Genomic DNA, 27453 nt, shown 5'->3' on the forward strand with positions numbered 1-27453 from the left:
CATCCCACCCCCTGCAAGACATGCTGTAAATGCCTTAACATTGACAATCTGTTGGTTCTGCCCAGGATGGATGCTGTTAAGTGAGCCACATGTGAGACATGCAAATGTTTCAAGGGCTGCAACTAACTCTGTTAGCAGCTTGAGTTAAAACGGGGGAAAGGTCAGGACGGAATTGAAATTGCTAACCTGAATTAAAATCCAAGTAGCTGTTTTATTTTTTTTATTTAAACTTCAATTACATTGAACTGGATTTTTGGATTTGATAATCTGGATTATCCTGTACTCTTGTAGCACAGATTTTTCTTTGACTCTGGAATTTTTGAGAGTTCTAACACATTAGCTACTGTATCTAATATCTCATAATTAACTGGGGATGCAGATTCAGTCCTTTAGATCTTATTTTCCCCTCTTTTAGGCTGCTGAATGCAAATTTTGTTTATCACACCTGGATGTTCCTTGCTCCACCGGTGCAGTGGGTCCTCCTCAACAGCAATGCTGTGTTGTAAGCGAGGAAACAGAGAGCACAGCTGGAAAACATGGTGTGCCATGCAGTTTGAGTCTGGAGTGATCCAGATGTATGCAGAAAGACACTCTGCAAATCTGAATCCCCTGCCTTGTCTTTGACACATGCACTTTGTGTCTGAGCGGTGCTTTGAATTCACCAGAGCAATATATGCAGACAGCAGAGGGTCTGGGAGGATGACTCACTGGATGAATTCACCTGTCATCTGGAATAGGGATCACAGAGAGCAAAGGCTTCAGCAGCAGGGATAACAAAAAGGCTGCAGATTTCACTAGGCACTATTCCTCTTCCTTACTTCTGCAGACAGTCGGAGGTGGCTGCTGTGTGTACTGCTTTCCAGAGGTTGCATGTTTTCCTTACGTGTTTAGTTAGGGACTGATCTAATGGGTTCTATCACAATCTGTAATGCTCAGAAACGTGTACGTGACACACATTCAACTTATGTTATGACTTATTTTTCCTTTTCCCTTGTGCAGTTTCTTTTTATTTTTCCCCACCCCATGTTTTTTGGTGCTCGTATCAGTGCCGAGTCCTGTGGTGAAATTCCACACCACCAGAGAGAGATGATCCTCAGGTGCAGTTTTCAGGCACCAATATCTTTGTCATTGGCAGCTGCTTTCTAAACACCAATTTAGCATTTGAATTGGTTCAGCTGACTTCCAGTCTTTCTATCACCTACTTCCACTTCATTATCTTTCTATTTTAATGTAAAAAAAAAAAGAAAAAAAAAAAAAGAAAAGTGATGTTCTGTTTAGAAATTGACTGAAGTGAAGAGCTACTGTGACAGGGTTTAAACTAATATGTCAGTCAATATGTGTAAGTTAGAAAAGAGACTGATGTAATCTATAGCATTTGTAAAGGTTTCAATGATGTACCTTAATCATTAACTAAAACAATAAGGATGTCTTATAAAATTACAGTTGAGAAGACTAATAATTCACTACTGAATGAAGGAAGGCAAGGTCACTTATAGAATTGCCTGTTCTAACATTTATATTCCTTGTATAAAATGCTCCTACCCACACAAAAGTTGATCTGATGGCTGTAGAAATATTCAGGGCTAGGAAATACAGATTTCATACCTAAGCTTTGAGGGCATACTAAAAAGAAAAAAAAAAAAAGGTAGTTGTCTTTTTCTATCTGTTCTATTTGATTTTTGTAGTATGATTTATTATTTCATACAGAGTCAAAATTAGCTTATATGCCTAGCATGGATGTTTAAGGAAGAGTGAGTGAGTGGAAAAATGAAAGAACAAAAAGAAATGCTTTAAATGCCAGGCCAGATCACTATTGCTGAGCCTGGGTTTTAGCTGTGGGTATGTGCATTGAAATTAATAGTGCCATCACTATTCTTTTTCTCCAGATTGTCTGACATAGAATCTGATTCCCATTCCTTTTATGTCTCAAGAATGTAATAAAGATATTGCAAAGATGTGAGTACAGAAATCAGGAAGGTAATCAGCTACCTGAAAAATCAAAGATATTCAGCAAACATAGCTGGAAGATGGAAGGGAAAAGAGAGTGGAAAATATAAATTGCAAATGCGGAGGCCATAATGCCGCACTGCTATATGCCATGATGCAGGGTTAGTAGTGGTTCTGTTCCTGTGCGTGCTGTTAGGAGGGAGGAGGGTAAGGCAGGTTGGGAGAGCAGGCTTCCTGAGTGATGGTCTCCCCATCAAGGCAGCGTCTACATTAAGGCAATACTTCAGAAGCCATTGCTTTGATATGTTTCTTTCTGTTTACGTAGACTCTGTGGTTTAAGATAAAAGGCCCAACTTGAAATGAAAATCACTGAATGAAATCTCTTAGAATTCTGGAAACACTTGAAACTTTTTGAAGAATACATGTAGTTCTGAAAATGCACCATCTGGGCAGGCTCCCATTGAAGGAGGGGAGAGGTTCCTGCGGGCTGACCAGTGGGATGAGTGGACACGCAGGTGCGTGGGCTGCTGTCATGCAGAGCTTTATTTTTTCTGATCCAAGAGCAGTGGAGAAAAGAGAGTCTGGGTTTATCTCTTCTACAGGGGATGAGAATATTTCAACATTTTGATTTTTACAAGTGACTGCCTTTGTCTGTTTAGCACTGTAAGGTGTCACAGTGGGTACAGGTGAGGTTATTGCCTGGAGCGTACATGGAAGAGGCAAACATCTATGTGGAAGTGGACACTTCAGAGGCAAACCCTCAATCAGGTTTCCCATCCTCTGCCAAGCCCGTGGTACCTCTTTTGAGGAAGCAAAGTTCAGGGGACTCAGCTGGACCTTCCTGCCCTCCCTCCTCCCCCAAGGCAGTGGAGGTGTCTCCCCAGGCTGCCAAGCACCCCGCAGGTTTGTGGGAGCCGGCTGGCTGTTGCGGAGAGTCTTGCAGCACCTTTGGCTCAGAGTTTCACAGAGCTTTGGTGGCTCTGAGGAGTAAGGATGTGATAAACCAGCATGCTGGCTTCAGCTTTGGGTGGTGGCTGCCCCGGCTGTCTCTGCAGTGGCTCTTTAGTTTACGTTGCGCAGCATCGCATCACGACAGAGCAGGTCACTCCTTTCCAGACCTTGTGGCTCAGTTCGCTTGCTGATGTGATAACCCGCTGACTGCAAGGTGTGTTTGCTCGTTTGCTTTCATTTTTTTTTTTCTTTTTTCTTTTCTGTTTGTTTATGTGAATTGTTAACTATGAATCAGCCTTGCTAAGGAAGTAAAACAAATGTTTATTCACGGTGTCCCGTGGTGGTTGGCAAAACCTTAATCTGCTTTAGGAGCAGGCTAATGCAATGTAACAATGAAACACTCTAACCTTCGAAGTTTCCACTGCCTTGCCTTTTCCTTCATTTTCACCACCTGAAATACATGTGAGACTATTTTAACATCTATTTCTCTTGCACTGAGGGACATAGCAGTACCTGTACAGAGGAGTGACAGTATCCTTTTTATGGGAACCCCAGGCTGCTCAGCAGAATATTCATTGCAGGAATAAAAATCTCTCGCAAGACTGATGTACTGCTAAAGGTCCAGAGCTGTAAAACATACAGTATTTTACTGGAGAGATCATGGATCTCTCAGGGCTAAGCTAGTTCTTCTCTTGGCTGCAGTGAAGGTCCCAGGCTCTTATTAGACATTTTATTTATTTTTTTTTTTTTATTTTATTTTTTTTTTTGTGGTTTGTAAGCAGGTGGCCTGACTGAATTTACCAGAAAAGAGGTGAAACAGCAGTGCCTTAATGGGAGATAGAAATGTGAGGGAACTCACCAGATCAGTTATAACCAGATGGGGAAAAAAAAAAATTAAAATTGTCCAAGTAGGGATCAGATAAAGCTGTATCTATGCACTTACAATGTTAGCCAGGACTCTGAGTCCTTCACACCAAACATACTTGGCCAAATCAGCAGACATTTTGTTTATGTAAAAATTACTGGCATGAGAAGCACTTTTTCAGTTAACTGTGATGCATTTCCTCTTTGTATGCTAACACAATGCCTGAAAACCCTGATAACTGCTATCAGACCATGCTCTGGGCTAACACCTGGTTAAGGTGAGAAAGTGCATATCTGCGTGAGGTGGTTCAGAGCCTGCCTTTTGATACAGGGCACGCTCACTGTGGCTCCCCCACAGACTCCACATTTATCACCTTGGGCCCTTGTGGGGGATATACTCTTGGTGAAAGAAAGCATGGGTGGTTTGTACAACTTTTGGTGTTGATGCTGTTCTGCAGTGTGGGCAAACCTCTCACAGGTTTTCCCTTTCCCCCTTTAAAAGAGAAACCTGGTTTCCTCTGACGGTGGTGCCTTTGTTTCCTTATTTACCAATGGCATTAGCCATGGGAGAGGTGATTCTGAGAACTAGCCTTAAGGTTTTGGTCCGAGATTTAAATCTGGGTTTCAAAGAGCACTGAAATCTCACTGGCAGAAGCCAAGAAATTATGAGATTGCACAGATGTAGAGCAGTCTTTGCTCATGGGTACTGTCATGTACATCCTGCATATAGAAAAAAGGGAAGTCTCACAGCCATTTTTCCTGTTATTTGTGAAAGCAAGCCAACACCCACTACCTACAGGTAGTTTATACGTGGTAGACATTGCTTGCTTAATTCATAGTGTGTTGTTCTGTTCTGTACAGTGGTACATCCTTTTCTGGCTGCAGAAGAGGATGAGCTTCTTTGTGCCCCTTTTGCTCCTTTTAATGCTGAGCCTCAAAAATGACAAAGTGCAGAGTGTTAAACCAGTGTTAGATGAGCATGGTGTTATACCAGAAGCAGTAGCAGCACCCTACATGCCATTAACAGTGACCTTTTATTAGAGCATCATCTAAAACTCTAGGCTGATGCCAGCAACTAACTGACAGAGAAAGTGAGATAGCATTTTTAACTGGTATAAAGTCCAAAATGGGAGAATAAAACACAAATAAAGGAATGGACTAATAAAATTGCAAGGGTAGTATGTTCTTTATTGTACTCGTGTGCATCAGATTGGGGTTTTATAACTGCATAAACAGTTATTAACACATGCAATATCATCAGGAGTACTTATCCTTTAGAACAACATGGTTAAAATATCAATAGCAGTGGTATTATCATATACAAGAAGAGGAATATATAGCACTTGGTTCAGCCAGCAGAAAAACTTACTTAACTTTGACACAGTCTTTTTGGATGAGACATTCAATGGGGTTGTCTTATTTGATTGTTCAGCTTTAATGAGTAGTGAAATTGCTGACTTGTATTTAAGCTATGTAGTAGTCGTATCGAAAAGAGCCAATTTGGCTTTGTGCATCTTTCCTGTAAATGAGCATATCCCTTTCTGTGTGATCACAGACTTTCCATCAGAGGAGGCTGCAGGCTCTTCTTGCCCAGCGAGCACTCAGCTTCCTGTTGCCCTTCTCACCCCTTCCCTACATGGTAGCTGTTTTATGGGTGTGCTGATGTTCTGGAAGCGGATCGCTTACAGTGTAGCTTATACTTTGATATTTGGCTGTGACTATATTGGAATTTTAAAAACATGGTGACAGCGATATTTTACTTAAGAATAGAATATTGTTAACTAACAACCCATAAGGGTTTTCAATCATTTAAATTACAGTAGAGCCTATATCCATGAACTGTAAACTAAGAGGATTTATATAAGATTATAATGGCTTCAGAGGAGCTGTGAAGCCTGCATTTTACAAGTTGCACTGCTGTGGTCTATTATGTCAATCCTCATTCACTTGTAACACTTGTTGTTGTGCAAGTACTGTTATTTGCATTTTCACCTTGTCATTATGTTTTGTTTATTGAAAAAAAAAAAAAAAAAAAAAAACTACATAATAACAGTATTTAATTCTTTGGAGTATGGCAGAATGAAATGTCCATTAGAAGAGTAGTTTTGATATCATCATTTGAAAAGATCTAACAGCAGTGGAGAGACCTTCTCCACAGATCATGAGAATGGATGGAGAATAAGAGCACTCTAGTATGACAAGAAGTATGACAAGAGGTTTAACTTCTGTGTAGAGTTATTTTAGAGAAAAGAAGAATTAGTTTCATCCTACAGTGGAGGAATGACAGGCACTTCTATTTTTTCATATCTGTTTTTTACAGAAAAAAAAGCAGCTGCTAAGCCAAACTAGATAAAAGTAAAGATTTATCCACAAAGAGCATAGAAGACCATGAAATTCCTTTTCCTTGGGCAAAGCTTCATTAGAGGATGATCTTCTTGTGGGTCTAAGGACAAAGTATTTCTATAGATGTGAAAAATAAACAGAATCACTTTAGGATTCTTGCTTGGTGCTTGTGAAGGCCACGAGAAGAGTCTTTTTCTTAGCTGTAGGCTATCCCAGACACAAGTAGGTCCAAACTATAGGCCACGCGGATATGGTGTTGACCACTGTCAGAGTCAGGATGCTTTCCTAGAGGAACTACCCTGGAGTGTAATGAATGACATTTTTTTTCTGCTCTGAACAAAATAATTTCCCCCACAGTGGCCTAAGTCCTGACATCTGCTTTGTGCTTATTTTGGGTACTGCAACAAGCCTTGCAAGCACTTTTGCTAAACTAACACATAAATTAGTCCTGTTTCACAGAGACTTTGTTTTCTCCAGGCTTACTTTCAGGTGCAGATGTCAGGGAAGCTGGTACAGGACAGGGTGTTATGGAGTGTGAGGATGTAGGACTTTTTGATGGCACCAGTACATGTTTTTTGTTTTGAGTCAGAAGCTTTATTTTGAGTCAGAAGCTTTATTTTGAGTCAGAAGAAGAGACAGTGCAGTAAGTTCTGTATAAACCATCATTATCACTTTCATTTTAAGATTTTTTGCACAGAAGAGTAAGCATATTGACAGAGGGTACACTGAACAAACAGTGTACGATTGCAAAGATGAGTCTTAAAGCCTTAAAATCCTACTTCTCATTGACCATACTGTCTAAGATTATGGAAAAACATTAATAATTCTGGCTAATGTCACTATCCAAACTGGAAGGAACTTCATTTGCAGAATGGTTTCAGTGCTAAATTTCTAAGGGTTATGTTTAAGATTTCTCATCTTGGACACAGAAAAATTAAAATCTAGCCTTACTGGTGATTTTGAGGATTTTTTAAATATTTCTCTTCATGACATCACTTCATCACTCCTTACAGAAAAGATAAAAAGGGTATGCTCTTCTCCTATGCATGTGATTGTAGTTCAAGTATTATGAAGTTTTAGCAAGAGAGGATTTCAGCTTGCTGATATTTCTTTTCTCAAAGCACTGAAGGTTATTACCTTCAAATGGAAAAAGTTGATATTCCCATTTGAACATCATTCAAGCGCCTCCAGTTATTGCATGCTACAAAGGCGTATTTCAGCTCACGGAGTTTTTTTTGATTTCTCTTCTGTGTCAGAACTTAGTAATTTCTTACAGAACTGTTTGTGTGCTATATGGGCTGTCCCACATCTGTAGCCAGTCTGCTAGGCTGTCCTTAGCAAGAGCCTCATTTCCTTGCTTTCTGCAGAGAAAACTTTATCTGCTGGACAATCCCCTTCATTGCAGTGCAGTATTGTTAAGACATTTCCTTTTAATTTAATTTAAACCCTTTTATATCTTTTAAAATGCTAATGCTTCAAGACACCCGCAGTTACCATTTTTCTCATTTTTAATTCCTTCAGAAGAAAAACCTTTCTTGGTAAATGATATTTCAGTTTCCATGGTGCTCCTTATTACAAGTGGCTGCTCTTTTCATCACCGAATGGTATAATTTTCATTCATGCCAAAATATCAATGGTAACATACAGCAGCAAATTGTTCCTTTATGATCCTTGGCACTGTGGAAATTCTCCTGATCAAAATTAAACGTCAAGGAATTTAACAAGTATGAAAAGAAATCTGACTCCTTTTATGCACACACACACACACGCGCACACACACACACATGCACACAGAGTCCTCCTTCCATCCCTCTCTGCACCTAAGCATTTGTCTTCCCCCGTTACCATAAGGAGTCGTTAATATGCTACCATCGATGCTTCCTAAAAAGTTGAGCTGCAGGGCCAAGGGGGTGCTGGCATTCCCTTCTGTACCCTCCGCCAGAGCTGAGTGAGGTGGTTTGTATTCAGACTGTTTGTTCCCTGGTTCTGAACCTGAGTGGCTCATTTTGGGAATGATAGCAGCCTCGCCAGCCTGTTCCCTTGCATTTCTCAAAGTGTCGCTTTGCCATTCGCTGTGCCATAAATCAGAAACATATGTCCTCAGTATAGACAATAGAAATACATAAAGATCAAGGCAGGGCTCTGCTTCTACCCCAACCCTGATGCCTGCAAATGCTCAGGTACCTGCGGCAGCCTGGGAAGGGTGCTGTGGCAGCCAGCATGGGTTTTAGTGAGATTCCTTTTGCAAACACCATAATCTATTTCCCTGGCCATGACATTATTGTTATGTGGTAGCTGCTGCCTGCTGGCTTAGGTTTCCGAGCTATGAGGCTTGGTCTACTCATTTCCCACCTCATGTTCCCTTGTTTATACTGCTAAATATTCCCACCCAACCACTGCCTGCGCTCTGCCGACTGCTGTCTTTGTGCTTCATGGGAAAGTGGCTGTGCAGGATGGCAGCTCTGCCTGCTTGTAAGTCTGCGAGGAACTTCAGGAGGCTTCATCTTTCCGATGAAAAGTGATTCTGCTCAGGGAAATTAGATGGTGTTCATAAATCAGGTGCTCAGGGAATTACTAATTTCAAATTCCCAGGAGAGTCTCCTGTAATATATAAAACCACTTTTCATATGCAATTACATCACACCTTCCTTTTCACATTTAAATCTGGCAGTGAAGGTACATGTCTGTATGAAGCAGTTACGAGGAAATCAGACTAGATAAGGCAGCTTGGAGAAACTGCCTTCAGTTGTGCCTCTACCCCACTCCATTTCCATACAGGAGCTCAGTACAGGCAGGGGTTTTGTTTTTACAACCTCATGTCAGGTTTGTGGTTACGGCTTCCTTGCCTCCAAGCAAGCACCATGATTTACTATTGCTTTTCACCATAATCTAAGCTACTGGCAGCATTGTAAGCACTTCCAGCAAATAGGTCTCGGACAAAAATAAAATGCTGGAGCTTGTGAAAGAGCAGAGGTCCTCCCTTCATCTCCTAGTTGAACGGGAGCTAGGCAATAAAAGTCGAATCTGAGGTTTTGTGTCTCTGGTGAAAAAGGTCACAAACTTCCTAGACTACATGAAAATTTCCCACAAATGAAATAAAAGGAGGATGACAAAGCACTGATGTTAGGTAGAAACATGGAAGTCATTCATCAAACCCAGGAGGGACAATATATTTGTATCTGAATCCTCTGAATTTAGACTATGTTGCTTCTTAAAAGGCAAGCTTTAGTGAAAGAAGGTGGCAGACACTGTTTTAATTACATGTCCAACCTAAACCACACCCTTACTGCAATACCTTAGAGAAACAAGCATCTTCATCCAAGCATCTTCATTGTCATTTCAGGTTCTGAAATGCTAAATGCAGATCCTTTGCTAGAGATCCTGCTCAGCTGTTGCCCACATTTCCAGGCACCTGACTGTTCTCCACTTAAGCCTCCTAGACTCTTCGATAATAAGCACACCTGAGTTCCCAGGGCAAGCCTAGCTCTGTGCAGGGGTGGCTAAGCCTAACTATTACAATGGAAAAGAAAAGCCAGCTTAGGTCCTTGGAGGGTTGTGACTTGGGGTCAAGTTGCAGAGCAAAATAAAAGCCAAGTATGATTATTCCTTTGTCTCTTGGAAACAGTCATAAGCTTCGTACAATAAATTTCCAAATGAGGTAATGTGAAGATGTTGAATCCTGGTACTTGATGGACATATGAAAATGGTTTATTAAAGAGGTGACTAGGAAGTCACAGGGGATGATTTGTATCTTATGTTTCAAGTCTGTGTTCCATTAATTTTTTTTAAGAGATGTTTTTATAAATTAAACCCCCGTTTTACTTGCCTTTCATATTGTGTCAGGAGCTCTGTGTACTGCCTCTTGTGTTCACTTTCCTCTTCCTAACAGTGCTCACACACTTGCTATATAAGAAACTTGCATGGCTAAGCAGAGACGCGACTAATATTTAGTGTGGTAACCTCAAAAGTCCTTTGTGGGTTTAGCTGTCATCTTTAATATCTGCTGTGTTGGCTTAGTTTTCTTTGGGAATGACAGGAATGCTAACCTCTCCATGCAAAAAGATTCAGGATCCTGCTTGAATGTGAGAGCACTCTCTAGCTGGTAGTCCATGTTTCAGAGGAATCCATTCCACTTTTCAAAGAATGGTGTTTCATAAAAGGCATTAGCTTGACAAATTAGGACTTGGGCCGTAACATAAATGAATATGGCGCTCTGGTGAGATCTGGCTTGCCAGCTTGACTTGGTACACGATGTGACCACAGCCAGGTTGAAATGTCTATTAAAATGAAGCAGAACACCTCATGAGCGTAAGAATTATCCTCAGTCTCTCAAGAGCTGCTGACAGATGTGCTTCTGCTTGGGCCTTCAGCTGGGAGGGATTGCCAAGAGGGAGATGTCATGGAGAACTGTGTTACCCTGTACAACTGGTCACTTTCTAGGTCTTAAGTTTTAGCTGAGAGAGTATTTATGCTGATTTGCTTTTTAGGAAGGCCTACTGGAAAGGATATTGAAAACATTTGTGAAGTTAATCAAACCAACTGCACTTCCCATAGCACTTGTAACAGTTTGACCATTTAAAGTCAGTTGGTCCTGGAAGACCCCTTTTATGAACTGTAACCAATTATAATCCAAACCAGTGAAGTTGAACACTGGGAAAAAACCCAGTAATTAGGCGAAGCAGAAGCCTTTTCTTCTCTTGCTAGGTGATAGAAAGTGAGTTGGATTTTAAATCTAGACTGCAGCCTGATTTTTTACTGTTATCCCAGTGGTGTTCTGCTGTGTCTCTGCAGATGTCAGGGGTACAGAACCAGTGCTTCGAAATGGAGAAGGGAGCCCTTTAATGCTTGCTCCAGCAGCAACATCCGTGGTGTGTGTGTGGTGGCATAAATCAGAGTGTAGATTAATAGCTAGTCTTTCCTTTTTTTCATTTCTCCCCTGGAAAATCACAATCAAAAGAAGATGAAGAGAAGTCACATAATTTGATAGTATCTGAGCTGCAAGCCCACAAACAGCAGCTCCAGCCTGGAACATAAGGCTGGAACATATTGGGAGGCAGTGAAGGGGGAGAACCAGTGATCTGCTGAGGACCACCTTTGCTACAGTAAACAAAATAATAACAGCTTGTTGCTAAAGTTAGTCATTGCCAAGACCTATATTAGCATTTAAAATCTGAGGATTCGAGGGGTGCTGTGATGATTCCCATCCTTTTTGCCTCTGTATTCCTTGCTTTGATTCTGTCCTGGGAGGTGGCCTTCTTTTAGGTTTTGCATCCTCCTTTTCTCCTAACAGATGGGTGAGATTGTAATTGTTTCACACATTGACATGGTGAGAAACATTTGATCCCTTCAGTGTAACAGGCTGCCTTGTAGGCTGCTTTTCACATGAAAAACATGCATCAGAGATAAATAAGTTTCTACTAAAACATACTGCTTTCCTGTTCAGGGTTCGGGTTTGCCTCAGCTCACAGAATGACCAACCAGGAATGGCAAAAGATATAGATCAAGCTCTGCAACACAGCACTTACTAAGCCAAGCCTATACGTCTACTGGTCTTGCACTGAAGTCCTGAGAGTATTAAATAACCAGAGCTCTCTTGTTGCTTTCTGTATTGTATTTGGTTATTTGTTCGTGTCAGGTTATTTGGATAACTTTGCACTTGTGACTTCTTCTGCCAAGCTTTGGCCCTATGGACAGTGCAATGACTGATTAGATTTTTTTTAACAGTGCCAAAATCCAGAAACAGTTCATTTGGAAAATTGCTTAACAGATTGCAAATGGTGAATAAATTATTGCACAAGGGAACTTTTGAAAGGATCTTGAAACTCCCATGGTAGTAAATTTTCAGCTCAAGAAATATAGCATATACGGGCTCGTGCTCATGAAAACCAAATAAATCCTTGCCTGGAAACCATGTTTAGGACTCTTCCCCTTCTTTTTACTTTTTTCCCCTTTTGTTTAATTTTTTTTTTTTTAATTTATTTAAATGTAACATATCTTTCGTCATTTCCATAGCACAGTAAAGATGTAGCTTATCTCACCTAACCAGTAATTAATGTATTTGTATAGACCACCTTATTTATGTTTCCTGGCTGGGTCCCACTGGTGCAGCTTTTTCCAGAACAGTTGCTCAGACTGAGCATTTGTAAAACCTGTCTTTGAAAGGACGCAAGGAAACGATTTTGGCATGGCCTCTGCACAACAAAGGATGTGGTGACAATGTGTTTCATACTTGTGAACTCAGCTGACATGGTGGGGCCTATTTGACTGTGTGCTTGTTGTTTCATAGAAAGAACAGCCCGCAGCGGTCACAGCTCTTAGCGCTTACTGTTTGCTGTTATAAAAGTTGTCATTAAGCTGGGATATGAGCTGTAGACTTCTGGGAATGTTCCTTGGCTGATTTATTGACATTGTTGTTCTTATCCCGCGGTTCTCACTTTGGCTTTCTTTCCCTTTTTTCTACCACTCTGGTGTGCTCTGCGTTTGGTTTTTGTTTTTGTTTTTGTTTTTGTTTTTTTTTCTCCTCAAAAATATTTGTAGGAGGTACCAGAACAGATTATCAGAAGATCTATGATTCTGCAACACTGAAGGTCAAATCCAAAACCCAGTGGATATCCTGATTAACTGAACCCTGTGCCCTAGCTCCAGGCTCCTTAACAGGCTCTAGAAAGAGGAAATTTGCTGCCAAGCCATATGTAGTATAGCTTGGCAATGCATTTCAGCCCCATCTAGCCACAGGATGGGCTAGCTGTATTCCTAATGCCGAATTTCTCTGATGGTAGACTCCTCAGTTAGTCTTTTTCTGGGAAGCACAAGGTAGATGTGCTCTTTGTTTAAGCTGTTGTGATTTTTCATTATAATTGCTTTGGATATAGGGCAGAAGGGGAAGATTTGGCTTTGAACAGTAGCTAGGGATGGGTAAATCTTAAAATGTGTGGAGATTCAATTCAATTTTAATCAACATTCAGATGCTTAGAGGGCACCCTAACTGTCTTTCATCTGATTATATAAAGACTTTTTAATTATATTGCCAATATTTTCCTGATTCAGGTTTCCTCATTTTTTTTTTTCCTTTTAATACTTATTTTCTTCAAAGTTCTGGGAGAAGAGATGAATATTGAAAAGAACTTTCCTGGCAGCAGCTTTCCCTTCTACCCAAGGAACGTCCTGCTTGAATATTGTCTTTGCAGTAATGCATGAGACACTTCCAGATCATTGTATAGGCTTGAGGCTAACATCAGCACTTCAAGGTCTACTCAGAAAAACAGCTGATTTGAAAATAATTTTTCCTGATTTTGAAATCTGTTGAGGTTTCACTCTGAGGTGAAATGCAAAAGGAAAGCACTGCCCTACAGTAACCAGTAGCCACTTAAGTGCAAGTTCAAGTCCTGGGCCTGCTTTAAGCAAGTGAAATATTGCACTCTCCCATATCAGCATGCACAGTGCTATGGTTTTTAAGCCATTGGCCTTTCTGAGGTCTTTACCTCTTGGACAACACTGGTTCTAAGACTTTTTTCTTCTAAGAAATATCATAACAATGGTCAGTTTTCCTATCAGAAGTTTTAGCTTCAATAAATCAAAATCTTAAAGTGAAAAAATTTTTTTTCTTGAATTTTCTGACTCCCTCTACTTGAAAACTTGCAGCTAGCTGTATGACAGCTAGTGGTGAATTTGCATTATATCAGAAACATGGCTTATTGATGTGCTAATACCCTGTGTTGTGTTTGATTCATAGTATGCAGAAATGAAAAGGTGAAATCTGCATCGATAGAGGCAATTTAATAGAGAACAGAACTGAGGTATGATTTTTTTCCTGATTTGGAGAGAAGATTTAGAAGTCTAGGAAAATATCTAAAATACAAGAAAATTGGTACAGTGATCCTCCAAGGAAAGGAGGTAATCTTTATTAGTAATGGCATTACAGTTTTGATTCCAGTGCAGTGACTGTCGTTCATAGCAGAGAGTTTGATAATGGGATCCTGTTGCAAATTGGGAACTGCCTCTTAAATTGGATGGATAGAAAAGGCATGATTAAAACTCTCACTTAGAGGTTTTACATATGGTTCGTACCTGTCTGTCTGTGCTTTCAGATGATTCGAGGACCAAGTGTAAATCTGAACTGAGGTGTCAGTGAGAAATGAACCGTACTGTATTACTCGTCCCTGAAATCTTGAAACTGGCCTTTCATTTTTGTCTAAATCTGTCACCGAAAGCAGTGGCTAATAAGCAGCACTCGGAGGGGCTGTGTGTGAGCGTGCGGCAGCCCTCTGAAGGCCTGCTCCTGTCGGGAGACAAAAGGAAACACGACCTGAGTGCTCGCTTCGCTCAGAAGATGAGGACTCGGGAGCTTAGAAGTCACAGCGTCCCTTTGTGCTGCTCCAGGCGTGAGTTATGATCTGTGGACTTTTTAATGAATGCTGCTTGCTGACTAGCTCTGGCTTGTTTTTTTGGGTTTTATTCTTCTCCTGAGTTTTTGATTTTGGTTTTGTTTTTGTTGGTATTACTATCCAAGGGGGTTAGTGCTCTTCAGCATAACAAAGCAGGACATGCGGTGTTAAGAAAATGGTCATGTTTGGAAGCATGATTTATTTTTCCCCTCAGTTTTGAAATGCCATTTTGTTTGAGAGGAAATTGGACTGGGATTTAAATTAGAAGAGAATACAGCAAGCAGATGTTAGAATGGACAAAGATAGTTTGTTAAGTTTAACAGTGTGGTTTCAGTCATACAAATGGTATTTGTAAAAATAGTTCAAATTTGCTATTTTTGGCTGGAAACATTTTTGTTAAGGTTGTAGTAAATGTTGATTTATCCAATAGCTTGGTGGTTGAAGCATTCATCTGTGATGCAGGAGATATAATTAAAATCTCTGCTCTGAGATGCTCTGAAACCATGTATCCCTACCTTGAATGAGATGCTAAGTGGATTGAATTAAATTTACACACAGGTCAGGTAAGAAGCTTAACTATGCTGGTTGCAAAATATCAGGCAACAGCTACAAAAACATTTTTTGCAGAGATGTATTATCAACATGCAGTTCTGCAGTACTTAAGTTAGTAACATCGCTTATATTCTGAGCTGTTTGCTCTGGTCCTTGCTGTTGCCTTCTCCATCAACAAGCACATCCTCTAAACTGACTCCCCTCCTTCCAGCTTCTTCACCAGTGGCCAGGTGTGTGAGGTAGCAGTGGATTAAGGAAGTATCATCATGTCTGCCCAGATCTGGTGCTGCGATATGGCACGATCCTCTTACCTACCTGTGTGTGGGTTAAGGACAGTATTTGACACCGTGGCTTCTAAGGTGGGCAAGATGTGCAACAGCGGTACTGTCCTGATTTATTTATTTATTTAGTCTCAGTGTGAGCTTCTTTTCAGCTCTATACAGGCATACTGATGTCAAGGATTTCTTTGAGAAATAAGGACTGGTAGTAAAGACGATTCTTACAGCCTAAACCAGCTGTGTTTCTTTAGAGAAAAATATCAGAAAATAATGGATCTTTCTGTTGGTTTTCAAAGCACCTTTTCCTTTGAGGTAATTGCAATAGTCCTTTAGGACTCTGCTTGTGGTTTCTTCTGGTACACCAGAATTCCTCGTTCCGTCTCTCCTTTCTCCCACCTGAGGGGTTGACCTTCACAATGAAGTTCTCTAAATATGGCAACCTCTCCATCTCTTCAAAAGCGATCTTAATATAGATAGCTGGAGCGAGCTGGCCATGAAGCAGGAGTTCTCAGCTCTCAGAGGGAGCGCACGTACTGCATCTTTCCAACTGCAACTCTTGGCCTTGGAATTAAAGGACCAAACACTGGTTTCAGATCTGAGTCTCCTCTTGGTGCGGTACAGATATCAATGATATCAAGCAATGATATCAAGCGTAAAGAGACTAGAGTAACGCTTGAAGCATCTGGGTTTCATTCCTAACTTGAACATTTGCCTGCAGCATGGCTTCGGGCAAATACACGGTGTCTCTTCTTTAAAATAGAAATAATTCTGCTTTTCTGTTTTGCTGACTGGGAGGACATGTTATAGAAGTTCAGTGTTATTTATTTGTGTGCAATTGTTCTGTCTTTTAGCGAAGGCGTCAGGGATTTTCTACTGTTCAGTAGTATTTGTGCTGTTCCTATTTTCTGTGTCATTTTCTGCCCTCGTGTCACTGAATAGTGAGAGACATAATTGGGATATGTTAAGGTGTGCAAGGGAATATATGCACAGAGGAAGAAAAAGCAGAATTTCACATGCTAGACGTTTTGGCATCCAGGGGAAGATGTCACACCACCTCCAGGTGTGCAGTCATTGAGTGCCAGTAGGTATGTTGGAGATGCCACTGTGATTGCTTTCCTGCTAGACAGAGAGCTGGATCACCTGCATCTGTCATCTGCCTTACTGCTGGTGGAAGCACTGATACCTGCTGCCTTCCTGTTGGGCTCGGCTTGAAAGTCGATATGGGTAGGCAGCTCAAATGGGCCATACTTCTTGTATGGGAAGCATGGGGACTACAACCTCGTGGTGTCCCCAGAGGACTCCTCCCTCTAATGGTTTCTCACCTCTTCATTATAAACCTATTTGTTTTGTGTAGATGGCTTTGTTTAGATGTGTTATTTTTTACTGGTAGTTTCTAATTATGATATTGCAGGATCACCAAATGTGCATTCAGTATCATTAGTGGCTTCTTCTCATGTTATTTGTTTCATGTTCAGGGAATAGCAACCAGATTGCAAAATAATGAGCTACCTTGTGTATTTCAGAAACATACCCCTCGCAATATGCATTTCAATGATTATCGTCACAGTTGGCTATGTGTTAACAAACGTGGCTTATTTCACTACAATCAGTGCTGGGGAATTGCTGCTTTCAAAAGCTGTAGCAGTGGTAAGTTACAGAAGAAAAATACAAAGCTATGTCCCTGCTGCAGTTGTGTTTGTTGATACATTCTTATTTCCAGGGGAAAAAAATCAGGGGACATGTCCCATCAGGCTTTTCTATGGCTCCTCTTTTATATCCCATAATAGCATCCCGGTGAAATTTTTGACTGATGAGTGGGATTGCACTTAAGGCCATCGATGACATTTGTAACGAATGTTAGACTGTATTTATTTACCTGATGTAACAAAGTCAATAGGACTTAAATTTCATAGCCAAGTACATGCTTGAAAAATTGTGTTAAATTGTAGGCCAAACTCCTAGGAAGCAGGAAACACAGATATTAGTGGAAGTGGGAGCTCTGAACTATTTTTTTTTTTTTTATAGCAAGAAGCAGTAACACTGTGTCTGCACGAGGTGCGTCCAGAGTATTTAGGAAGGGGGTTGCTGTGAATACGGGAGTTCATTTGGGAAGGAGTTGCAAGGCAACCTGGCTTGGAAATAGTGCTTTGATTGTTCTTGCTGAATTGTGGTGATGACAATGATTTTTATATTTATGGTATCTGACTCAAAATGAGGAAATCAAAATTTCCATTTACTTTCCAGTAGTGACAGTGCCTGTGGCTATTTCAATTGACGTGGCATTTTAAAAACGATCAAATTCTGTAGCTCATGGGAGATTTAGAAGCAAAACATTTTTCTGAAGAAAGCTGTGCAAGTCTCCTGTGGTGCCTCAAACTCCAAATTAAGGCTCTTCTGGTAACCTAGAACAATAAAGTGTGAATGGATGGACCATACCACTGGGTAGCGTCAGCTGAGTAAAATGAAGGGTGCAGAAAAAAAATATTAGGTAAGCAGATCAGACCTTGATCCACTCAGAATGGGTCTTCTTTTTTGGAGTCACACTGGTCTAAACTGACATAAATCAGGGCCTGATCCCACCCTCACAGCATTGCTTCAACTGGCAATCTTCCACACGCAGTTAGGAGTAAGGGTGAGAGACCTCACCTGCGGTAGCCTTGGTGTTATGAAGTAAGAGGTAACAAATGCACAGCACAACTTCCAGTGAGGGATTCAGAAAAGAGGTATAAATAAAATTTGTTAAGAGTGTAAAATTACTTTAACGTTTTATGAAAAATCATTGTATGTTTCTCTCTCCTCTAACAGACCTTTGCTGAACGACTAATGGGAAACTTCTCTTTAGCTGTACCGGTATTTGTTGCTCTCTCCTGCTTTGGATCTATGAATGGTGGCATTTTTGCGGTCTCCAGGTGAGCATTGCTTATACTCCACTGGGTGAGGCACATGGGGTATACGCTGAAAGTAAGGAAGCAAGGGGAAGGGAGAGTAGGATTCATTCCTTTAGCAGGAAATGAAAAATGACTATAATGTTTACCAGGTGTGGGGCTTTTTCTTACTTTGTTCCTGTTGAGTTTAGCATCTTATTCTTAAAACCCTTTGAATGGTTTGGAAATGGATCCCTCTGAGCATAGCACTTAATTAATGGCTGTTGTGTTTCATGTGAAGGAGGGAAATAATAGGAGGGAAAATATTAATTAATTCCAAACACCAATCATAGTGTAAGGTGAGAAGAGGACACCTTCAGAGATTACTTTGATTTCTGTGTATGGGCTTCTCCTGCTAGTCTTTTCATTCAGAATACCTCAAACAAGCCTAAGAAGTGCTGCTGTGCTCTGTGACTTTCATGAGCCGCTTTGCCTAGTCACAGTAATGAGCACATTTAAAGTCTGTCCACATTTATTTCCCACCAGGATGTTCTTCGTTGCATCCCGCGAGGGTCACCTTCCGGAAATTCTCTCCATGATTCATGTCCGCAAGCACACTCCTCTGCCAGCTGTCATTGTTTTGGTAAATCATACAAACAAATGTTCCTGCAGAAGAATTCATATTACAGGCTTGCTCTGGAGGATTCGAACAGAATTTGGGCACTGCTTGAGTCTCATTTATTAATGTGTATGTGGACTTTGGGCAGGGCAGAGGACAGTAAAGAGAGGAATGAGATTTGGGAGTTGTTCTTATTCTATCATCTCCTCCTTGCTATCCTGTCAGTAGCACTTGACTGCCTACTGCTGCAACCTAATTCATGTCTTATTGCCCTTTATTTCGAAGGACCTGCTAGTGATGAGCTAGTTCCCTTTCAGAGAAACAAAATCCAGTTAAACAAACAAACAAAAATGGGATTCATTTAACTGAAAGTGTAGCTAAACACCAGCATCTGGGAGCACCCTAAAGGCTCATTATACCACCTTATAGTGAAAAATGCAAACAATTATGTACTAAGATAATGGAAGGGGAACCCTCAGCAGTGCAGTGTAGCAGTGATTAAAAAATGAGAGAACGTGTGCCTGGGCAACAGTCTGTGAATTGTCTAAGGAAAAACACCAGTATTATAGTGGAAATCCTATTACTGACTTCTAAAATAGCAGCAGAACTAAATGTTGGCCATGTGTTTGCGTTCTGGACTAATTTGTATGGTAAAATGTGAGGACAAAATGTCATAATACTGACCTCAAACCTCAGTTGCATAGTGCCAAGATGATTTCCACTTGTCTTCATAACTGTGGGTGTTCAGCCCCTCTTTTGGGACCAATGACTGTAATGCATCTGGACAGACCTCTGCATCTGTGGGGAGTGCTGGCCGCAGCAGGAGATGCATGTACATCTATGAGTCCATGCTAGTAAGATCAGATGCTTGTACTGGAATTTAAATCAGTTTTTGCTATAGATGCCTATAAGCTCACTTCTGAAGTGCCACCTGAAGTGTTGAATTTTATATATGTACATACAACCGTAGGCTTCCAACTATTGAAAATTAGACAATGTGATTATGGTGAAAAGTTTTAATGGAATTCGTTTTACATAAGAATTTCCTTTGCATTTTACTTCTTTGGGCTGAAATAGTCATACCTTTCAGGTAAACTGCATTGACTGTTTTCTGTGGAATGAAATGGACAAAATGTTTTGTTTTGTTTGTTTTTTTTTTTTCCTAAAAGACATTTTTTTGCTATTGCATCTGGTCCTGTTACACAAGTGCATTGATTTCCTTTGAAAAAGTCAGATTCTCGTATGAAGATGGCTTTCTTTCAGAGACTGTTTTGGGTTTTGTTTTGTTTTGTTTTGTTTTGTTTTTTTGGTTGGTTGGTTTTTTTACCTTACTCAACTATATTAGTTTCAGAATATATTCTGCATCAATAGTCTGCATTTTAGTATTTTCATATTTTATTTCTTCTGCCAAGGTCTATACACTGTAAGAAAGGAAAGAGCTCTTGAGAATAAACTGAGAAAATGACCGTGTTCAGTCTTGAGGCTTGTTAAATTAAAATGCATTTTTAGGAATTAAAAAATCTGTTTCTGTACATATGTCTTGGTATTTGATAGATGTGTGTGTAGCAGCTCCAAGAAATCATGCAATGTGATTGTAACCATGTTTTTTTTTTTTTCCTTGATAGCTTTCCTTCCCTGTTCATTGCCTTTTTTTCAATTGCCATGTTTATAACTGAGATTTTAAATGTTTAGGGACTGAGTCTATATAGAAGAAATCTTGCCCAATATAATTCAGTGGTAAAATTTCCTTTGACCTTTACAAAGAAGGAGTTTGCTTAATATCTGTGTGTAAAGAACCAAGCACTTTGTAAGGTATTAGAGGTTGGAAGCCAGAGACCCATATTTGAAATATTGATCCTTCTGGTTCAAATCCATGCTGTCTTCACTGTTTAAGAAAAAAAAAAAAGGCTGTGAGTTTAGATAACTAGTACAAATTAGTTTTTCTTACATAAAGATATAGCCCAGCATTTTACTGCATCTGCAGTTGACTTCACCTCTTGCCTTGTTATAAACCTAGAGAGGCCGTCACTGCCAGGGACTTCACCCATCCCCAAACACAAGGACTGTGTCAATGCTGGCAAGAAGGTGTCTCATGTGGGAATTATGGACTTGCCTGCAGAGTTGATCCAAGCCACAAATACTCTGCTTTTGTCCAGAGATTATCCTGAAATAGATCCCTGTAGCCTACGCTAATCATCTAACCCAAGGTGGAACACTCTAGTTTATACATAAGCTTTTGCCTGCCTCGCAGAAGTGATGTATCTCAGAACAGCTTTTTAATGAAGTAATGCATTTATTCTAGTGTCCCCTTTCCTCCTTGCTGTTCAGTAGCCACCTGAGTGACAGCTCAATGCTCCTCTCTGCTTAGAAACGTTTGCATTTCTGAAGTGCAATAAATCTACACCCTGCAAGCCTGAAAGCCATACTGCAAACACAAGCTGGTGGCAACTGGGTGTGCCCAGGTGGCATCCCATGCTGTGTATCTACCCCTTACCATCCCCTCTCTGCTGAGCTCCCCTGTTCCAGCCTGGGGGACTATAAGACTTTATCCTTCCACAAGACACCTAGAAACCTCCATTTTCATATGATCAGATGTGACCAAAATTTATTTTAATTTGGCCTTTGCATCAGTGATGAGCAAGAAAAACTGCAGTGGGCTAGTATATTTGTCAGGTCCTGAGAGAACGGCGCCCGGGATACTCAAGCATTTTGGTGGTGCCTGTGTATTTGTCTGGGTCATAGGGGATAGATATGTATCGATCGCGTGTGGCCACCTGGGACAGATATATATCGATCAAACATGATCTCAGGGGACAGACAGGTATTGATCACACATCTGATTGCATGAAAAAGGCAGGCCCAAAGTCTGTGGCCCTCAGGTGTCTCTGCAAAAGGCTGTACTGCTTGTCCCTGTGGAAAAATTTGACATCACTGCTGTACAATAATAGAGATCAATCCACTAAATCCCTCTTACGCTCCGAATTTCTTTTGCAGCATCCTCTCACAATGATAATGTTATTCAATGGGGATCTCTACAGCCTCCTGAATTTCCTCAGTTTTGCCAGGTGGCTTTTTATTGGACTAGTAGTTGCTGGGTTGATTTATCTCAGATATAAACGTCCTGATATGCCTCGTCCTTTCAAGGTAACCTCCGCTCTCTACTGTTTTACATGAATCCTTCTCCTTCCTATCTATTGTGTAGTCAGACAGTAAAGGAACATTTTCTGATGTAGAAAGCTAACCTCTTTTTCAAGAAAAGCAGAGTTAATAGAAAACAGTCTTTTGCACTGAAGGGTGTCCAAGTGTTTTTCTGCAAGCTCCCCAGTGCTATGCCAGCTGTGTTCCCTTCCGAAAGATAATTCTTGCCTCTTCTCCGGTGCTTGGGGGCCAGTGACTGAAGCTTCTGTGCCAAAGTGAAGGTGTTTGCTCAGTTTTGCCTGTCTGTCGTGCTGAGGCACTGTGATGCAAGCTGTGTGAAAATACCTCTAGTCTTGTGTAGTCAAAGAGGGTTCAGATTGCAAATATTGGGGTTACATGTGCCAACCTCCTTTTCAGCCAGTCCTCTACTTTTTAATGTCCCCTTTGATAAAGGTCTGAAAAATTTTCCAACCAGAATTCATGTCAAGCGTAAGCATTAATATTAAACATTTATTTCATTGCCTATCCAATATAGAATATGCTGATTTGATGTGCAGATAAGTTGTTTGTGCTATTATTACGATACTTGGGGCCTGCAATGGATTTGCAGACACAGTTACTTTGAACCCAGAAAGAAAATGCTAACAGGCTGGCCCATTGAACAGTAGCTGTTTTGGCCTTGGTTCTGCCATTCTTCTTGCTTATTTTAAGTAACGTCTTACAAAGTAAGTTGTTCCATTGTGTATCTGGAAAGATAACATCCATCATGAAAAAAAGGGAGGAATCTATCCCTATTTATATATTTCCAAGAAGCCTATTCTGTGAAGAACTAAGAATGTGCGCTGTTGCATTCTTGTAGGTATATCTGTAAATAAGAAGGTCAACAGCACAACCTATTTTGCTTTGATTTAAAAAAAATGCTTTGACAGTGCACAAAAGAGGAACAGTAATGCTTCAAGGCATGAAAGGAAGAGAATAATCTCCAAGGAATTCTTCAATTCTCTGTTACACCAAACATCTCGCAAGCCGAGCCTGTAGGCGTTCCCTTCAGAGAGGTGCTCACATAGTGATTGTTTTTGAAAATTGAGAATTAATTTGAAATTGTTATTTTTTGTACTTTCAACAGTGCCACTGATAATGCTATCAGTCATACAGTCAGAAAGTGCTTTTTCAGTAGCTATCAGTTGCATAATGCTATCAAATATCTTTATCACTAGTCAAATTGGTGTTTAATTTGCTCTCTTCCTGCTAGATTTTGATTTTTACCTTAGGAAGAAAATCAATATGTTCTTAATAGTTTTAAAAGGTGACTTGAGCTCCTGGTTGTGTTTTAAAATGTTTCCTAATAGGCAATTATCAAAGAGGAAATCTTTACTGTTAGTGCTGCTTACTTATCTGCTGGGGGATTAGAGAAAGAGTGTAACTTATTTACAGCCCTTACGTTTTAAGAGACGTAAAACACTGTACTGTTTTAGTGTGTAATTAAGAGAATTCTGTGGTACTCACTGCATAGCAGTCTGCATAGCCTGTTTTCTGCAGTCACTAACATTTTGTGTACAAGTTCTAGATAACCATATTTCTCCAGAATTATACCATACTGCTGGGTTTTATCCAATTTATGCTTCATGGAACATTAAACGCCATAGTCATTCAATAACAAGCTCAGTGTAAAGTAATGGTTCTTTGTGTGGTTATGTTTCAGGTGCCTCTCTTTATTCCAGCGTTGTTTTCCTTCACCTGCCTTTTCATGGTTGCACTGTCACTTTACTCTGATCCAGTGAATACAGGGATTGGATTTGCAATAACCCTGACGGGAGTTCCTGCCTACTACCTCTTTATTGTATGGGACAAGAAGCCAAAGTGGTTCAGAAAGATCCTAGGTAAGTCCCAGTGGGACTCCTCTCCTTTGTGCTGACTCTGGGAATTTCTCAGGGCTCCCCAGTTGTGAAATCCTTCCAATCGATCCTCTCAGCCGCTCTGAGCTGGGGATGACAATGCAAGTTCCTTTTCGGCGCATGCTGTAGCACTGCTCTGCCAGTTACAATCAATGTCTGCTAACTAATGAGATACGTTTACAGCAAGCCTGCTCTTCAGCTAATGATTGACTTGAAATGAGTGGATGCTTTCCCTCCTGTCCCTCCTCCCCTCCCTCCCTCCCTCTCTCCCCTACAGATATCTGATTCCTTTCAAATCACCCACCTCCCTCCCCTGGCTGTTGGCCTACACTAATAGAGGCCACTAACAATTACCGTCCTAGGAGAATCAGTTTGAAAACTTAAACATCACAGTTGTGATGGCAGAGTGGGCTTGGTGCTCCCTTCTGAGACCATGTGTCTGTGGACCACTGAGGAGAATGGGACAGGCTCAGGCAGGCTTGGTATGGGGATATTGTCCTTAGCGGTGGCTCCTGACAAAATTATAGCAAAATATACTGTGCCTGACACACCTCTGTGGAAATTGTTCCTGTTCTTCACTAAAAACGACTTCTGTGTGATTTGGCTGTAGTATTTCACACCTGAAATACACTCAGAATCATTTTTATACCATTTCTGAAAGTTTTTGATATCATCTGTGGAAGTTCTGATGTGTTGGAGAAGGATTATTTGGAGCATTTCAGTTAGAAGGAAGTCAGTATCATTTATAAAAACTACCCATTCTTTTTTTTTTAAATGGAAGAAATTTTCAAAACATGAACCAAGAAAATAGGCAAAATATTTGAGGAATGACAGATAATTTATTAAACAAAACTGAAAGAAAATATCTTCTGCTACAAAAGAAAATCTCAACCCATAAATAGTTTATTTGTATAGGTGCTGAATCACAGATACATACTGTTTTCTGTGCTTCGGTCTTAAGGGGTGATTTAAAACGAGCTGCTTACAATAAAAGAATGTATCTTGTTATACTATAACATTTTATATGTATTTTGTCTCTATAAATATAGGTTACACAGGTATATTCTATACGTTGTAGGATCTATGAATTTCCCTCTCAATTCATGCTGGAAAGTTAAGGCTAGTACACTCTGGTTGTCTTAATTTTATATCCATAAAGTTATAAATTATTTGCAATGTCCTGGGAATAGGTAGAAAGCTCTGGTACAAATGAAAACAGTTGTATGCAAAAGGACATTCTCTTAAATAGTTGGGTTTTTTTTCTGTTTATTATTTCTCAGCCTTGACATTTAGGAGCTAGGAAATTTTCCCTTATCAAACCCAGGAGATTTTTGGCATTTTCTGTGGTCTCAGAGGTTTTGGAATACAGTTACTTGACTCTCTGGCCACAGGATGCCAGTGTTGAACTACATTACTTGGGTGAGAGAAAAAAATATTCTCTTTAAGGTAGACTGGGTAGATGTGAAGGTTTTTCTGCCAGCTGTGACAATGAAGGTGAATCTTCTAGCTTTTCAGATAACACAAAATTTTCATCCTAGAAAGAAGGCCTGGTGCCTGTGTAATACCTATGGATGGACACAGCGTACTGGCTCAGAGGGGAAAGCAGCAGATGCCAGTCAGTGGATGAAACAGCTTGTTTTCTTTGCAATTATTATTCCCAAAATAACAACAGTAATGACAGAAAACTGATGCTGACAGTTTTGGGGTGGAGCAGAGTAGAGATTTACTTGTTAAATAGAAAGATTACGTTTTTCCCTCAGAAGAGGCAATAAACCTTCCGTGTGGAGTCTTTAAACTGGCATTATTTTGTGAGTGTTAAGGGAGTTCTGTTGTATAGCCTGAGAGCATTTTTCAAAGGCATTGAATGAGGATAAATTCACTTAAGGTACCTCTGTGAGATATAGAAAAGAAAAGTCACTAGGTAGCTGCAAGCTTGATATTCTAGCCTTGAAACAATATGCATTAGGTGTACATAGGCATGAAAAAGTAATTCCAGACGAGGTGAAGGACAGCATGAAAAAATGGAATTTTCATTTAAGAGGTGAATTTTTGCCAGATTAACTAACTTCCTTAGAAAAGATAACTGATTTTTCTAGACAAAAGAGATTGTGATAGATCCAATCTACTTAGACTTCATCAAAACATCTCGTGTAGTACCACATGGGGAGTCAAAGCTTGTTAGTCTGTACACCGTGCTAACAAGACTAGTCCCAGGCTGCTTCATCTGCGCAGCTCAGCACATGACCAGCGTTGTGTGGGACTCTCTTGACCCATTTCCAAAGTCATCTTGTTGGGGAACTTGACTTGTTTAACTACCCAGACATGCTTTGGAGATGAGAGATGACTGCTGCTCATAAACCCTACACAGAACATGTGCTATTGAAGTAAAGGACAGCACTCATGTGAAAACACGTGGGTACAGACCAGACCCACATAAGGTTAGACTGGATATTCAGAATAGGTAAGGATCAGAGAAGGGTGTTGAACAGTCAGGATGAGTAGTGGGATAAAAGATCTAGCCTAAAGATGAGTACATTTATGAAAGGGGTTTCAGGCCGGTTACAGTAGCAGAGACCTAGAATGAGGTATCCAAGAATCCTTTCCAAGGCAGAACGTCTTTGTTCTGTACGTCTGAACTGTCCTTAATGATATTTATATTGCCCATTCTCCTTACCAAATTACCGAATTGAACAAAAGGTAACTTCACACTTTGTGGGGTTAATAGGGTCTGGGTGGTATTTTGCAGGGAGAATAACATTTTGCCCTCTCCTCTTCCAAAGAAATTTTGCTGTAACACCAAATGTGCTGGGACAAATAATTTTCAGCTAGTACATGCTTCATTTGACCTCAGCTTTCTTGCTGTTTGTAGAACTAATGTGAAAATGAAAAGAGTCAAGCCTAGCAAATCCTACAAAGCAGATCGGTGTGTAAAAGGATGTGGCACCAGCATGAGAACGCTTCTGTTTGGACTTCCTCAGTTGACACCCCAACCTTAGACCTCTTATTTAAAACATCTGTGTCTTTACAGTATCTTGAATTACAAGGAGCTTAAAAGTTGAATCCTGCTTTCTTCATAGACTGAGCCCATACTGGAAAAGAGATCTGTTTATATAGCAAAATGTCTTTTTCAGGGTTATTTACAAACACCAGAGGATGACACTTCCTCACTCAGGGCATAGTGTTATATGCTTGGTTTGCTTCTCTTTGTCAAGTTTGTGATATTGGGATCTGCAGGAAATCATCTCCGCATTTTGCTGTCGCAGATTTCATGTCCGGTCTCATACATATGCAGTAAATTACAGCTTTCTTTCCTCATCCAAGCTTTATGTGGTGCTTATGTAGATGCCTGATCTGGCTTTTTTATAAAGGTTGTCTCCTGGGACCTATTTTCTTTTTTTTTTTTTTTTTTCCTCTTGAAAGGGAAAATTTAGTGTTTCAAGTCGGGGGACATGTCTTTACTGTCATGGTATGTTAAGTTGTCTTGTTACAAATATGAAACTGATCCTGTAACTCCAGGTACTGCTCAAAGCAGAAAATATAAAGATACTGACTGGAGACAGAACATTTTTTAGGGGAAATACTCCTTATGCTGTCTTATCCTGACTATATTGCAATCAA

The 27453-nt window shown here is 40.3% G+C and overlaps 1 protein-coding gene across 6 annotated transcripts in view; it reads left to right on the plus strand.

The window, feature by feature from the left end:
* SLC7A11 (solute carrier family 7 member 11) overlaps nt 1-27453 on the plus strand; it is a 98661-nt gene that overhangs the window by 67282 nt on the left and 3926 nt on the right. For all 6 annotated transcript variants that reach the window (XM_026848105.1, XM_026848107.1, XM_026848104.1 and 3 more), the window contains 5 exons: nt 16843-16966; nt 18125-18228; nt 18730-18826; nt 21797-21946; nt 23643-23820. In XM_026848105.1, the coding sequence (XP_026703906.1) occupies nt 16843-16966; nt 18125-18228; nt 18730-18826; nt 21797-21946; nt 23643-23820 (653 nt within the window). The remainder of the gene's footprint in view (nt 1-16842; nt 16967-18124; nt 18229-18729; nt 18827-21796; nt 21947-23642; nt 23821-27453) is intronic.

The sequence above is a fragment of the Athene cunicularia genome, assembly GCF_003259725.1.
Source record: "Athene cunicularia isolate RWA chromosome 4 unlocalized genomic scaffold, athCun1 chr4_part2, whole genome shotgun sequence".
Lineage (NCBI taxonomy): Eukaryota > Metazoa > Chordata > Aves > Strigiformes > Strigidae > Athene > Athene cunicularia.